The following is a 14430-nucleotide window of genomic DNA, read 5'->3' on the forward strand; positions in this document are numbered from 1 at the left end:
GGCCAGTGTTTCCCAACCCGAGTCCGCGGTCTCAAATGAGTCCACGGAGCGTTTGAATGAGTCCGCAACGAGCCAGAAATTCACTGCGGGCCGCAAACGTTTTTGTGAAACTTAACTATCAGCCAAGTTACGATTTACGTTAGAATTCACATAAAACATAAAAAGCAAGTTTATCCACATAACATTAATCGAGTCATATATTCGAATATTCAGCCATTAGAATAGCGAATAAATATTCAAAAATTCGATAACAGGTGACGCGACAGGTCACTTGCGCGTTGCTTGATCAAACTGCCTCCACATTGGTACGTATAGTACTGCCGTAAGTGTTGTACGAACAGCTCAGATTTGTCGAATTCACAAAAATACGAATCAAAACAAAATATAGTCGGGCACTTTACCACGCATTTTTGTGTCCAAGGATTGTCATGATATTTTCTCAGCAGTATTGTTTTTATTTCGTCGTTTTATTAATAATAAAACGAGGCAATGAATATGTATTTTTGATTTACTAATATACTTTAAATATATTTTTAATAAGTACTAAATTAGGTTGTACTTTCTGGAAATTGATAGCAGATAGTAGGATTTTTCTAACGGCGATAACAAATTCGCAAGATCGCAAAAAATATCTATCAAAACTAAATATAATCGGGCAATATATTTTCCAATTATTATGTTCGCAGATTGCCTTGGCATTTTAGAGAAGACGCAACAGCGAGTGACCGTGAACACAGTTAAATTAAAATAGAAAGGCATTTTAAATTCTAGTCGTTGTCATGAATTGAATATTGTGCGACAAAAAAAGCCATTATTGAAATTCGTTAAAATTCTTTTGTGTTTGGTTTTATTGCTTCTTCACACAGAGTACGGATGAAATAAACGCACCTTGAGTCCGCAATGATTTTCGCCGGTGAGAAAATAGTCCGCGACAAAAAAAGGTTGGGAAACGCTGGGTTAGGCCATAATTTCGGATACAAATACTACGGGAGTCACTTGGATAGTCCCCGAACTCGTAATGGAACTGAAATAGGGAAATTTGTAATAAAATATGGCCCAACCCTAATCTGGTGCACATACCAATACCAGGTGTCCGCCATTTTGGTTCACATACTTCGGGAGTACCCAACATAGTTCCATATAAAATGTCTGATCATTTCTTCGAGAAATTGAAATAACAGCTACCAACGTAGTCCACAATATTCGAATCCTATTCTTTCGTTGCCTATCATCCCAAGTGTAAACTGTTCCTAATATATTCTATTTGTTTCAAGACCACACACGGAGTTGTTACCCGGCGTCTCGAGGCCGTTCTTTACATAAAACGCCATTGCTAGAGTCTGAACTTTTTGTGCATTTCTGTTCAACATTACTTTGTTTCAATCTTTACGAAACTACGCGATGAAAAATTGGATACAACCAAATATTCCAATACAGGAATGCATTTCCATTTTTAAACAACGTGCATTTATTACAGTACAAATGAAATTAATGAACACTGTGTGCTCCAGATAGGATTGCGTAACAATATTAAGTGCACATGCGAAAAAACGAGCATATAGATATATCGCCAGCATAAAACCTCCATGCAGAAACAGAATTTGGCAGAATTAAAAACAGTATCTTGCTCGGTGGAGCATAACGGCTGGACTGTTTTTTTTTTTTTTCAAGATTAGATCTTAGAACAGATTACATTTTGAAGGGAATAACAAACACAACTCTAAATCTATCCTGCGAAAAATGATCACACAAATATGTCTCCATTAATTTGGCAGAATAAAAAACAGCGTCCGACTCAGTGGAGCAAAGCGACTAAACTTGTAAGCTTCCAAGATTAGTTCTCTGTACATGTAAGATTTTGATGTGAATTACAATAGTAATTTTATCTGTACGCCGTTCGGGAAAGAGAAATGAACATTTGTTGGGCGAATTATTACAATCATATGCAAATATGATTGAACGATATGTTCTGAGTTTACACACACTGGCAAACTGCTAAGAGTCTCCATCACACAAAATTTGATCAGAGATGATGAGATATGTGCTCGGTAAAATAATTCAACAGTTTTCTAAATAGATATGGGCAATCCGGAAGATTCAAATCCCAAACTATAAAAACCTTTTGAGGGAGAATTAAACCTTGCTGCAGGGGCAATTATTACCAGGAAAGGGTATATAAGCGTGAACATATGCATTTTATAATTAACTAAAAGTATTACGGTGTTTAATTAAATATTTACATGACATTATATGGTGTTTAGTTGAATATTTATCGCTCTTTTGCAGGCACACTGGTCTCAATGTACAATTTGTTAACAATAAACTTTCGTTATAAAATGTGGATATTTTTTTAATTAGAATTTTGAAACACAATTCTATATGCAATAAAAATGAGGGTATGCATGAACACTTTCAGAAAAAATTTACACCTGGGGAACTATGCGTCAATTGTGTGACTATTTGACTATAAAGCGCAAAGCCGGCATGTGAATACTATTAAATCAGCTGTTTCTAAGGTTATTTGACCGGGGACCAAAGTTAGAAGCGGAAGGATATTCGCGGGTCAGGAGGAGGGAGCGCTCAAAGGGGCCGATACTAGTGGTATAATTAAGATACTGGTATACATGTCCTTAAACTGTGATAATGACGTATCAATCAGGGGTATCTAAAACACAAAAAGAAAGACACTCAAGTTTGACGGGCCATTTTAAATTGCTATGTGGGCCGTAACTGGCCCACGGGCCGCGACTTGAGAACCACTGTATTAAATAGTATGCTTCGTGTTAGGATGAATAACAAACTCCCAAACTGTTTTGATTGATTTCCATAGAGACACATGAAGTGTGACAAAGCAGCATCGCATTCAAAGCAAATCAAAAACTGAAATTTTTTTATGTTTTATGTACGGTAAGTCTTCAATAGATACAATTCATGCAGTAAAAATCTGAAAAAACTTTAAAATAGGGCATTTACAAACAACTTTTTACATACTCAGAGCTGCTAAATAAAGCCATGTAGATCACGGAAAACAAATTAATATTAAACTCAATACACGAGGTTGAACACCCACATGAAAGAGAATTTTACCAGTAGAAATTCTTATAAAATAAATCTAATTCATTTACCATTTGTTATAATATCTAAGGTACAGAACTATCTGGGTGTTAAGAGAAAATCACCTTGAGTAAACACAGTGTTAAAATAAATGCCATCAGCAATTAACTTATTCTATATTTTTACATCTTAAACCGCCACTTATATCGGTGTGCACTTATTTGATTGGAAATTGGGTCTCCTGTAGTATGTGTTCCGGGTTAGAGCATAATTTTATTCCAATTGTCCTTATTTTTGGTTCCATAACGTGTTTGGTGACTGTCTGTGTTAACTGAATATAACATTGTCCATAGGTTTCTGTCTATTTACACAACTTGATGTAAAGTAGGCGAACAAAATGAGTCACCTCCATATTGGTACACGCACTTCTGGAGCGCCGGAAATTGTTTTCATCCTCTATTTGCTCACTATTTAAAATCATGACATTGCGATCTTAACCTTTCATATTCATTGGGCAGACAATTGTATGCATTTGTTAGATAAAAAAAACATGGTGGACATTATTTCGATTGCAAAAAATATTATTTCATTCAATAAAAATTGTTGAAATCCATGAAAAGCCCTAAATTTTCCCGTATAACCTATGCTTACCCAATATATTATCACATTGAACTATTGTGATCATTTAATATTTATGTAGACCAGAGCTTCCCAAACTGATGGGCCGCAAAGAGTACATCATTTTCACACAAATATCTATTGTTCTTCTTTAGACTTTTGCATCGAATGACACAATTATTAAAAATAGTGCAAAACTTAAAACAATACAAGAGAATACAATACATTGAATCAGCGAAGCGGCGCACTTGCATAACAATGCCGATTTAACAGGGGTCCAGGAAAATTTTACTATATTGGAACTTGGAAGGGGTTTCGAACTTAGAAGTAGACCTAGGTGTAGACAAATCTTAAGACTTTTTCATTGGTGGAAGGCAACCTCATTTCTCTACTTCTTACTTAGCCCTACTTCCATAGTTCAGTTATAGCACACTGGAGCAGGCAATCTAAAAAGTTGAGGGGTAAATTTAACTTTTGCTAAAAAAATCGAGCAAAGCTTGAGTATCTTTGCTCTATATCTTTCCAATTACTGGATATTTTAAATCTTTAAAACCCAAATAAGTATCAAATATTTTACGTTTTTCAAAATAGGCAAAGTATACCAAAATAGCAAATTATATTTTTATAAAGATATAAAAATCCAAGAGTGAACACTTTTTATTCACCAAGGTCGTCTTCTAATCCTGTATAGTCTACAGTTCCCTGTCTTCCAACATGAAAAAGAACACTATCTTCCTCTCCCTCCCCACCGGAAAATATTCCTTTCGTATTGTTTTTATTTTCCGGTATTTCAGTGTTCCCCTCGTCAACTTCTCTTATTTCGGTCCCAATGAGAACATGATCATGAGCCAACGTTTTCATCATTCCCAGACTTCCTACTTTCTTGATCCCTGTTTCTGATTCCTTGTTATCACTGAAAAATAATTAACAATCATAGACAACACGATAATTCAATTATTAAAATAATGGGCCCTCAAAAGGGCCATGTAGCGGTTCTTTGGGGGCCACATCTAGTAAATTTGCAATAGTTAAAAGGAAATCAAAATTTTCCACTGAAATTTAAAAAGCATCTTTCATAGTCTATTTATAAACCACCCTAGAGTAGCGAGGAGTCCAGCAATTCTCCCACACATGACTATCCCCGCATGGGATTCGAACCCACACTCAGAGGTAATCAGAGGTGCAGTTGCCAGCGTATACTTAATGCTATAGCGAGAGTCGAAAGTTCTAAAAATGAGGCCGAAGTAGCGGGGTCTGTGTTTCAACTGCCCTGGTATTTTCTACATTTCATAAATTTAGATGCTTGATGGCTTGTTTTTAAATAAATTAGGTCGACTACATATTCTTTTGATCAAAACCATATTTTGTTGTCATATCTTGCAAGAACAAAACTGTTGAATCACAATGACTAGTAAAGATGACAAAGCTATATTATTGTAGTTAGTCATAAACTATTGATTAATTGATGACATAACGTTTATTCGTGTCTTCATTATGATTTGCATTTATAAGTAGTCAATACCATTGAGATAATGACCTTTATATGCCCATCATCAATTGTACAAAATACAAATATTCAACCAAGTATTCCAACAAAAAGTTACACAAATGTAATTACCGTATGTTATTTTTTTAATTTCTAAAAATAGTTATTCCCAATTTCAACTCTTTGTGTTAAAGCCCCAAATAACATAAGGTGTTTACTTTTTGCTTATTCAACATTATTTATTAGCAATAAATTTTGCTTCATAATATTTCAACTCCCAAATAATAAATAATATATGAGACTATGATTTGTATGTTGCAACAATAAAGACCAATTCAATGGATTGCAAGCATTGTACTGATTGAAGACTGATTTTATATTCAGTGCAAATCCCCAAAACTCGCAACCAATGATTATTTGAACAAATTTTATTATTTGAACAAACATTATTTGATTATTTATTTGAACAAAGCATGACATGAAATGAATTGCAAGCATTGTACTGATTGAGAAGTGATATTCTATTCAGTGAAAATCACAAAAAAGCGCGTCCAACAAGTATTCAAACATAGCATGTCATGCAATAAGATTATTGTGGAAACTTTGGCATGGTTTCTAATTTGAGTACGATATCCACCTACTGGTAAATCACCAAGTTCTAATATTAGGCGGCTTCTGCTCAGTGAAGTATGTTTAACGGCACTGTTAGGTTTAATGTAGCATAATATTGTCTATTGATTGTAGCCTTGTGAAGTAGAAACATGCATTCCTGATATACCTACCCTGGCTCAGAGCTGTGTCTTTTTCTTTCTCCAAGACTGGGAGGTCGATAAGAAAATAAAAACTTTTTATCTGAACCGGGGAAACTGTATTCTCGAACTATTTCTTTGGTGTCGTCTACAGTTCCAGCAGAAGGCTCTGGTTCACCTGAAAAATAATGAGCAGATCTGTAATCATAAGTACACGATGAATGCATATAACTTGACTGTAATTTCCAGGCCAGAAAACAGTTGAATCCTCATATATACAGCTGCTCCAGCCCACAATGCAGTGTATTTATTGTTTTGTTGAGAAGTTTTGACGAAAGAAGCATACCATGAGGATGAAGGCCATTGTAAAGACATGAATCAGACACTTGAATGTTGGGATGACGAAAGCTTTAATATTTGGCACAAACGAAAATATTTATAGTCAAACAAATTCATATCGGTACTAAAATTTGTTCTAAAGTACCGTATTTGAGAATTATCTGTTCAAGGTACACAAATTGGAATTATTTGCAAGAAATTTTCAGACAAATACTCAAAAAGCTTAGCTACGTTATTCTCAACAATTGAAGAATGCTCACATACCAAAATTGATGAGAGTTTGGATAAATTGAATTGTGCTCACATACCAAATTTGATGAGAGTTTGGGTAAATTACTCCCCCGACTCGACAGCCCTAGAAGTAGGCATGCTGAAGACTTGATATCATATATAACTAGTAATGTAAATGTCTAAATGCATGTATTTATTTTCTCAAAATTTTCGACGTACCATTAACAAAATGATGTTCAACATCTGGATAGTCAGGAGCTGTTTCCAAAGCTTCATCCTCGCTCCTATTCATTGAAGTTGATGTCGGTTTCTTTCTGTGAGTATCAACTGCGAGATGACCTGCAGAATAAAAAAGATAGTTTATTTTCAAATCTGCTGTGGCATGGAAAAATTACAATACACAGGACAAACACGCAGGGCAGGGAATTTAGGGAACTCCACATGAAGGTTTAAAACATGAGACATAAGAGTACTCCATGCCACATAATTGAAAAGGCATGCCAGTGGGACTTTAGGCTTGTGAGCATAGCACCTAATATATTCAGTCTCTAGTACCAGACAACATGAAAGACCAAAATGGTTATGTTTGACCAAGGTTGGGGGGGATATACAGTGCAAATATCTTCAAGAAAGTTTGATAAATTTTCAATCAGGAACTCACTGTACTCAGTTCCCCGCTAGCAATTATCACTGTATGTTCAATTTTATTTATAATATTTATAAGAGTGAAAATGCTGCCTCACGAATGTAGGCCGTTGCAAAAAGATTTCAATTGCCCTTTCTGACGGTAATGGATATTCGTCCGCAACGCTCAACCGAAAATATGCAATTTCTCTACAATTGAAATCAATCATTAAATATCGATCAGACTTTTTTCACATCGTTGCGGACCCCCTCTGCAGTTGTCACGGACCCCCGGGGGTCTGCGGACCTCACTTGGGGAAACCCTGTTCTACCTCATTTATTACACCCAGGTGAGATAGAAAATATTAGATTTAAACCAAGGATGCGTAACCTGTGGTACGAGGTCTTGTCAACACCAATACTATATATAGAATCCACTAGGGATCTGTTCCTTGATATGCAGTTTTGCATGTTTGATATATACATTTGTAGGTTGAGAGGCTCAGTTATATTGAATTACCCATCTCTTAGTTGTTTATCATATTGTATTTACTTGTACTACTTCAAGTCCCCCGTAAATTTGGTATTCACTAATAATTCTTGATATAACAAAGTTATCAAAACAATCTTCAAGCCTCACTTCAAACCAGCTTTACTGAGGCATGATAAATGATCATATTTCTACAGTTTCAGCAGCTCTTTGAATTTCATGCGTGACTTTCCTCATAGATAATTTTCTACAAATTATTTGGTTTTAACATATCATTCCCTAATCGAACGTTTTGACTGTTAAGCATGAAATAGTATTTATGAATGCATAATTTTTCCTGATATTAAAAGGAAATGCCCTTAAATATCCCTTTAACATCACCCACGTAATTCGCACCCCTTAATTAATACTGGGTTCGTATCCTGTGTGGAATAATTTTATGTGAGAGGATTGTTAGACTCCATTTTATTGCTTAATAAGGCCACATTTCAACCTACTTTCACATTAGCACTATGTTTATATATTTCAAATATCTCTTGGTATTTCTGTGGTGTCCACAACTTACCTCATTAGAGATTCAGTTTTAATATATTATTCACAAGAATAAATCATCACTTACTTCCCAAATCAAAGGTTTCAATATTGCACCCAAAAGCAATTGGTGTTAGTTTCAACACTGCATGTAGCTTGCATTCAATGTACGGCAGGTCTTCGTAATTTTTATCAAGAAAATAAGCAAGTAAACATCTCATGACTGCTTGATGACAGATGACAAGAACGTTTTCTGATCTTTCTAATTCCATAATCACTGGTTCGAGTCGTTGTACCAAATCATGATATGATTCACCCATCGGATATCTGTGATGAAAAATTGGAAATTTATTTTCAAAATGATGCGAATCAGTGAATATAGTTTTAGATTCACAGTTCATTTTAGACAAGAACACAAATTTCATATTTATCCCATAGGAGAGATAAGCCGATAAGACATAATGATTTAAAATTACCAAGTAATTGAATTCTTCAAATCAATATAAAAAAATATTGATCGATTCAGGCAAGAAATGCACATTCTTTAGAAGCAAAACCCTAACAGTAACAACGAAAGCTCATAAATAAACCTACTATTTCGTGGAAGGGGGTTATGTTATTCCTATATATTAAAGTTTTTGAGCAGTGGTTTACAAACTTATTATGTTACCACATCGGTGAGGTCTGAATTTCTCTGTGACACACATAAACTATATAGTTAACTCTGATAACTGGCATGGTAGAAGACGGTTTGCAAGCTAATATAAAAGTACACGTGTGATACTGGTATCTGACATTCATATAGTTTTAGTACGAGGTTGGCTGTTCTGAGACTCCAAACACGCTTCTGTGTCCAGATATTGGTTGAGTTTTTATTCAAAGCCAGAAACTGGTTATGTCAGTTATGCTATACGTCCTGAACTATGCAAGTGAAATTTATGAGCAATGAGGAGAATTTGCAGCAATGAGCAATGAGGAACATTTAACACCATCCATTACTCTTATTTCTCACCTATAGTAAAATTTATCCTGATCTCTCAATGCGAATTCCTCAGGAAAAGTCTCCTGTATTTCTTTATAAGTCATTTCTTCACAAACCCCAGCACTTATTTCATTGAGAGCTTTCCAGTGCTCGATGATATTCTGGGGAAGGTGAGAAGCCGTCTCAATCGTTCTCTGAAGTTGACTTGTCCAAACTTTGAGGCCGTCTATTTTTTGTTCGTCTATAAATTTCTTTAATTCGACTGAAAATTGTCTTCCGTTTTCTGACAAATGAGCATCTCCACCAATCTGACCTGAATTTTGAAATGTTATAAATTAGAAACGAAACAATGGAGAGCAATGCTACATATGGTCACAAACATCTCGCATCAGTAAAGATATAATAAGGTCTTAGAGCGCCGAGTTTGCTGAAAAGATAGGGGTTCAAAGTAGGTGACAAAACAAAGAATAGTGTCCCCCCTCATCAAAATAGGCGCTCCAGAAGTATATATACCAATATGGAAGAAACTAATTTTGTTTGCCTATTTTACATCAAGTTGTATAAAAGGACTGAAACCTATGAGCAGGGGCATATTCTTTTGGCTAACACAGACAGCCCCCGAACTCGTAACAGTACTAAAATAAGGAAAATCGAAATAAAGTTATGGCCTAACCCTAACCTGTTACACACACTACAAAAGTACCTCAAAATGAACAGCAAAATTTGGATAAAATATAGGGTCTTATTTTAGTAGCTTTGGCTAAGGGCTGAAAATTTGAAATAGATCGGTCTATTAGTGATTCCTACTTAGCGGTGATAACTACACACCCAAGGTGAAATGAACTGAGAAGGCAATGGATGTTTCTTCGACCTTTGACACCAAATAAATTCTCACATACTATACTATCGCAAAAAATTTTATACATATTTTGAGAGTGTTTTGGAGAATGGCATTTACAAACTGGTCTGCATGTTCAAAACCATCATTTTGTTATGTCATCGTTGGATTTTTGCTGATAGGTCAATGTTACGGGAATAAACGTGGAAATCGATGCTCTGGGAAACATCCATACGGAACCAGGAAAACTTCTGCCTCTTTACAAATCCACGTATATTTGTCAGGGTTGTCCAAAACGAATCGAATATTCGAAATTATTCGAATATCAAGGTATTCGAATACCTTTTCGGCTCATTTCCGAATAATTACGAATAGTAGTCACTTTTCGCCGTAAACACGGTGTTTCGTTTTACCGGAATCTTCAAACGACTTTTTACGCTTTCTCACGTATTAAATGACGATGAGTCGGCATTTTGATTGTTTATATTCAGCGCGAATGTACGTCGCATAGTGTTGCGACACATTTGCACGTTTTCGTTGGTGGACATTGCCGACATTCGTCTTTTAATTCACAAAATCATTTCCATTAGTCGAAAAATCGACAATCACCGTATTTCCCGGCTAATAAGTCGCTTTTCTAGACCCAATTTTGGCTTGATTTTTTGGGGGGAGGGGCGCCTTATTGAGAAAGCATGTTTATTTTATTTCTATGTGGCCTGCTTATTTTTCGCATTAGTCTTCTCAAGCATAATTTGTGTTAAACCTTATATTTGGTTCTTATGGGTCTGCCAATCATGATATTTAATCGTAGGCCGGTTATCGTTACTTAAAAGAGAAAACACGGCCACTGCCACCGAGATAAAGTAAGTGATTCAGCAGAAAACGACAGGGACATGAAACACAGCTGTGAAATAACCCGTGGACATACCGTGTGGTACTTATCACATTCCAAAATTATTTCAACATTCGGGTTGATAGGTTGTCCAAAATGATTGCCGCTTTATAATTTAAATTTACCCATTCGTTGTTGAGAATAGTTAATTCCGTGAGTATGGTTCTACCAAACAAACATGATCTGGTTCTGTTCTGACCCTATAAAATTATAGATTGTTCAAAATGATTGTGATTTTTAACTTAAAATTAACGCTTCATTGTTAAAAATAGTTAATTCTGTGAGTATGATTCTACTAAACAAACGTGATCTGGTTCTAAACATTATTATTAGCGCATATTAGCATAACTGAACAACAGGGAATAATTTTTCTACCCGTCTTCTTGGAGGCCTATATGGGAAACCCCCTTTTTTGAGTGCCAAAAATATACATCGTCCTATTTGCCATGTAGGCTTATTAGCCGAGAAGTACGGTATTTATAGCCGTAATTGTTACGATATCCAATAAATTGTCACAAGTTGGGAAACAAGTTGATTTAGTAGAAAAATACTTTCACCCGCTTTCTGGAAAATAATTTTGATAATGATGGTCAAAAGTATCGATAATGAAAGTATTAATACCAAATACCACGGGTATTTGTGGGCATGAAATGTGTGGTAAACTGCCCAATTATAATTAATTTCGGATTCGTATTTACAAAATATTAAAACTATTATAACTCAAAAATACAACGGCGATTTGTGGACTTGAATGTGTAATAAAGTATAAATTATTTTTCCGACTTGTGACAATTTTTTCGAGTACGAAAATAATAATCAAAAATTAATTATATTCGGGCACAATATCACGGCATTCTGTGGACATAAATTGTGAGGCAAACTCGCGATTGATATTAATTTTTGATTCCTATTTTCGTATTTACAAAATACAACGGTGATCTGTGGACATTGAATGTGTGGTAAACTAACCGATTATAAATAGTTTTTGAACCCTATTTTCGTATTTATAAAATAATAAAAGTATTATTACACAAACATACAACGGCGATCTGCGGACTTAAAATGTGTGGTAAAGTTCCCGAATATATTTACTTTTTGATCCGTATTTTTGTACTCACAAAAAAATTGTCACAAGTCTGAAAAAGAACTCATACTTTATCCCGCTTTTTGACAAATAATTTGGATAATGGTTGGTATTTAAAAGTATGGGCGTTTTACTAGGATGATTTTGTGTTGCGCAAGCATTCAAATCCATCACCGATACCACTATTTAAAATGCCTTGTCGTATTATTTTAATTCTGTTAATTAATACAACTCATGTTATATAAAATATATATCGCAATAATCTGCAAACATGAAATGCCTGGTAATATAGCCAGGTTGTAGATAGAAGTTATTCCATTGTTTATTGTATGAAAATTCCTTCATACACTTAGATTCTATTACTGGATTTTATTTTCGAAGTATTCGAAATTTCATATTCGAAAATAATAATTTCGAATGTATTCGAAATAGTGAACTATTCGGTATTGGCCATCCCTGATATTTGTTCATAGCCTTGTATAATGTATAAAGAAGTGAAAACTACATAAAAAAATCACCTGTTAGATTCATTTCGCTTTCCCCATGCCTGCAAACATAGATTGATCTTGGAGTCAAATGAGTGTTCATGATATAATATATAATCCTTCCTTGGGTATGATCTTGCACTTTATTCACAATAAACCTCTGCCCAACGTCATGTATTTGAACAAATGATAAATCATCGTCAATTTTAACGTCAAGTTTTTCGTAAGCTTTTTTATAATTCTCTATTCTAATTGCAAAGTCTTCTCTTGCACTTTCTGGATCAATTCCTTTATAATCTGGACCATTGATTTTGACTTCCGTAATGTTTTGTTCAATAATGCCAGGGTCATCACAAATAATCTCTATGAAAAACAGTTTATAACCTTCTTTTTCACAAAAGTCGTGAATCATTGTACGACGTTTTCGTGTTGTGTTCGTGGCATCAAAAACTGCAATTTGACCATCGGCCTCTAGCCAAGATTTAACATCATTTAAAGCACGGGTTGCAAATTCCCTACGTATTTTTTGTGCTTCTTCATTATCGGGGCGGAAAAAATCATGATCTTTGAAAGATTGGACAGTTTTACGACGATACTCTCCGAGGTTAAAAACTTTAGTGCGTAATCCTATCCAGTTGAGGTATCGTGTTAATTTTTTGCTGATGTACGTTTTCCCTCGTGCTGGTAGTCCAACCATTACAATCATGGTGGGCGAATTACTCAAATTTGGATTGCATTTTCGTTTTACTTTTGCCATGGTATTTGCATATGTATGATTGAACTTACAAATATATACTTATATGGTAACTCTATAACACTATTTAAATTTCATAACTGGAAACGCAAAAGATTTATAAAATAAATGTACTGATCCTACTCAATGAAATTGTAGGTACTCCAGTAGGTTGTGTACCAGGTTAAGGTTAAATTTTCCACATTTTAGTTCCATTATCAGTTTGGGGACGTACCGGTAGTCAGGTGGGCGTTAAGACTGACATATGCAAAAATTGTTGAGCCAGGCCAACTAGAAGTGCTTGTGGGTGTGTACTTCAGGAAACCCAAAATGCAGAGATGTATGTCCTTCAAATGAAAAGATGCTTTGCTACTATATTATTATTATTCAGTTATTTCTATATGGTATCGTATTCGCCTAAATGAGGTATGCATGGAGTGGCATTACTAATTCTGTAATACTGTAATACAGTAATGACACCAAATTCTTGCATTCATATCAAACATTATCATCTATCCATTCTATCTGTCAGTCTGTACTGATAGCAGTTTCGGGTCTGGTATAGTTTAGTATCGCATGCACGTCTAGTTGGCCTGGTTCAACAATTTTTGCCTATGTCATTCCTAACTCCCACCTTACTAGGTCACCGAAAAATTACTTCATTTCGACGTCACAGTGACGTAATTTTTGGATGGCATACCGGTACCGGTAGTCAGGTGAGGGTTAATAACAACATATGCAAAATTCGTTATGCTACGCCCACTGGAAGTACTTGTGGTACTAAACTATACTACCGTACATCCGCACTTTAAACAGTTCAACTTGAATAATTCTTACAAAGCAATACCGGTACAGCAGTAACTCCATATCTTCGGTATTTCGTGGTTCTATTCGACGTTGCGTCAGCTTATTTCATGGTTGGCTGCAATATTATCACCATACTGACTTGTGGATATCAGCGTGTTCTTGGGTCTACAATAGTCGTGAGTATATGGTAACAATGCTTATTACAGTATTAAATGAAACCAGACACAGACGACAATCATTTTTTTGACGGAACACGGCACGACCTGACAATAGTCTGATATTCTTCTGCGATACGCCTTTCGTACCTGAAGTGAACTTTGATCGACTGGCGGACCGGGTCGTCTGAAAACACACTGGTCACAAACTCATGGTCCCAGTTCGAAACATTTCTCCTAAACCCCCTAGCTATAGCTCAGTCTAATACTAACTACAGAAGTAGAGACACGGGCACACGGGCGAGGCCAATGCACGGAAACAGCAGTCCAGG

General features: G+C 35.4%; 1 protein-coding gene across 1 annotated transcript; it reads right to left on the minus strand.

Annotated features, from left to right (window-relative positions):
* Positions 1-1450: 1450 nt before the first annotated feature.
* On the minus strand, positions 1451-13251 carry LOC120335744 (6-phosphofructo-2-kinase/fructose-2,6-bisphosphatase-like). The gene is made up of 6 exons (XM_039403362.2): positions 12437-13251; positions 9135-9417; positions 8211-8449; positions 6697-6816; positions 5941-6085; positions 1451-4585 (listed from the first exon to the last, which is right to left on the minus strand). The coding sequence occupies exons 1-6, from the start codon at positions 13158-13160 to the stop codon at positions 4330-4332; spliced, it is 1767 nt and encodes a 588-aa protein (XP_039259296.2). The 5' UTR covers positions 13161-13251; the 3' UTR covers positions 1451-4329.
* Positions 13252-14430: the final 1179 nt, after the last annotated feature.

This window comes from Styela clava, chromosome 2 (genome assembly GCF_964204865.1).
Source record: "Styela clava chromosome 2, kaStyClav1.hap1.2, whole genome shotgun sequence".
In the NCBI taxonomy this organism is placed as follows: domain Eukaryota; kingdom Metazoa; phylum Chordata; class Ascidiacea; order Stolidobranchia; family Styelidae; genus Styela; species Styela clava.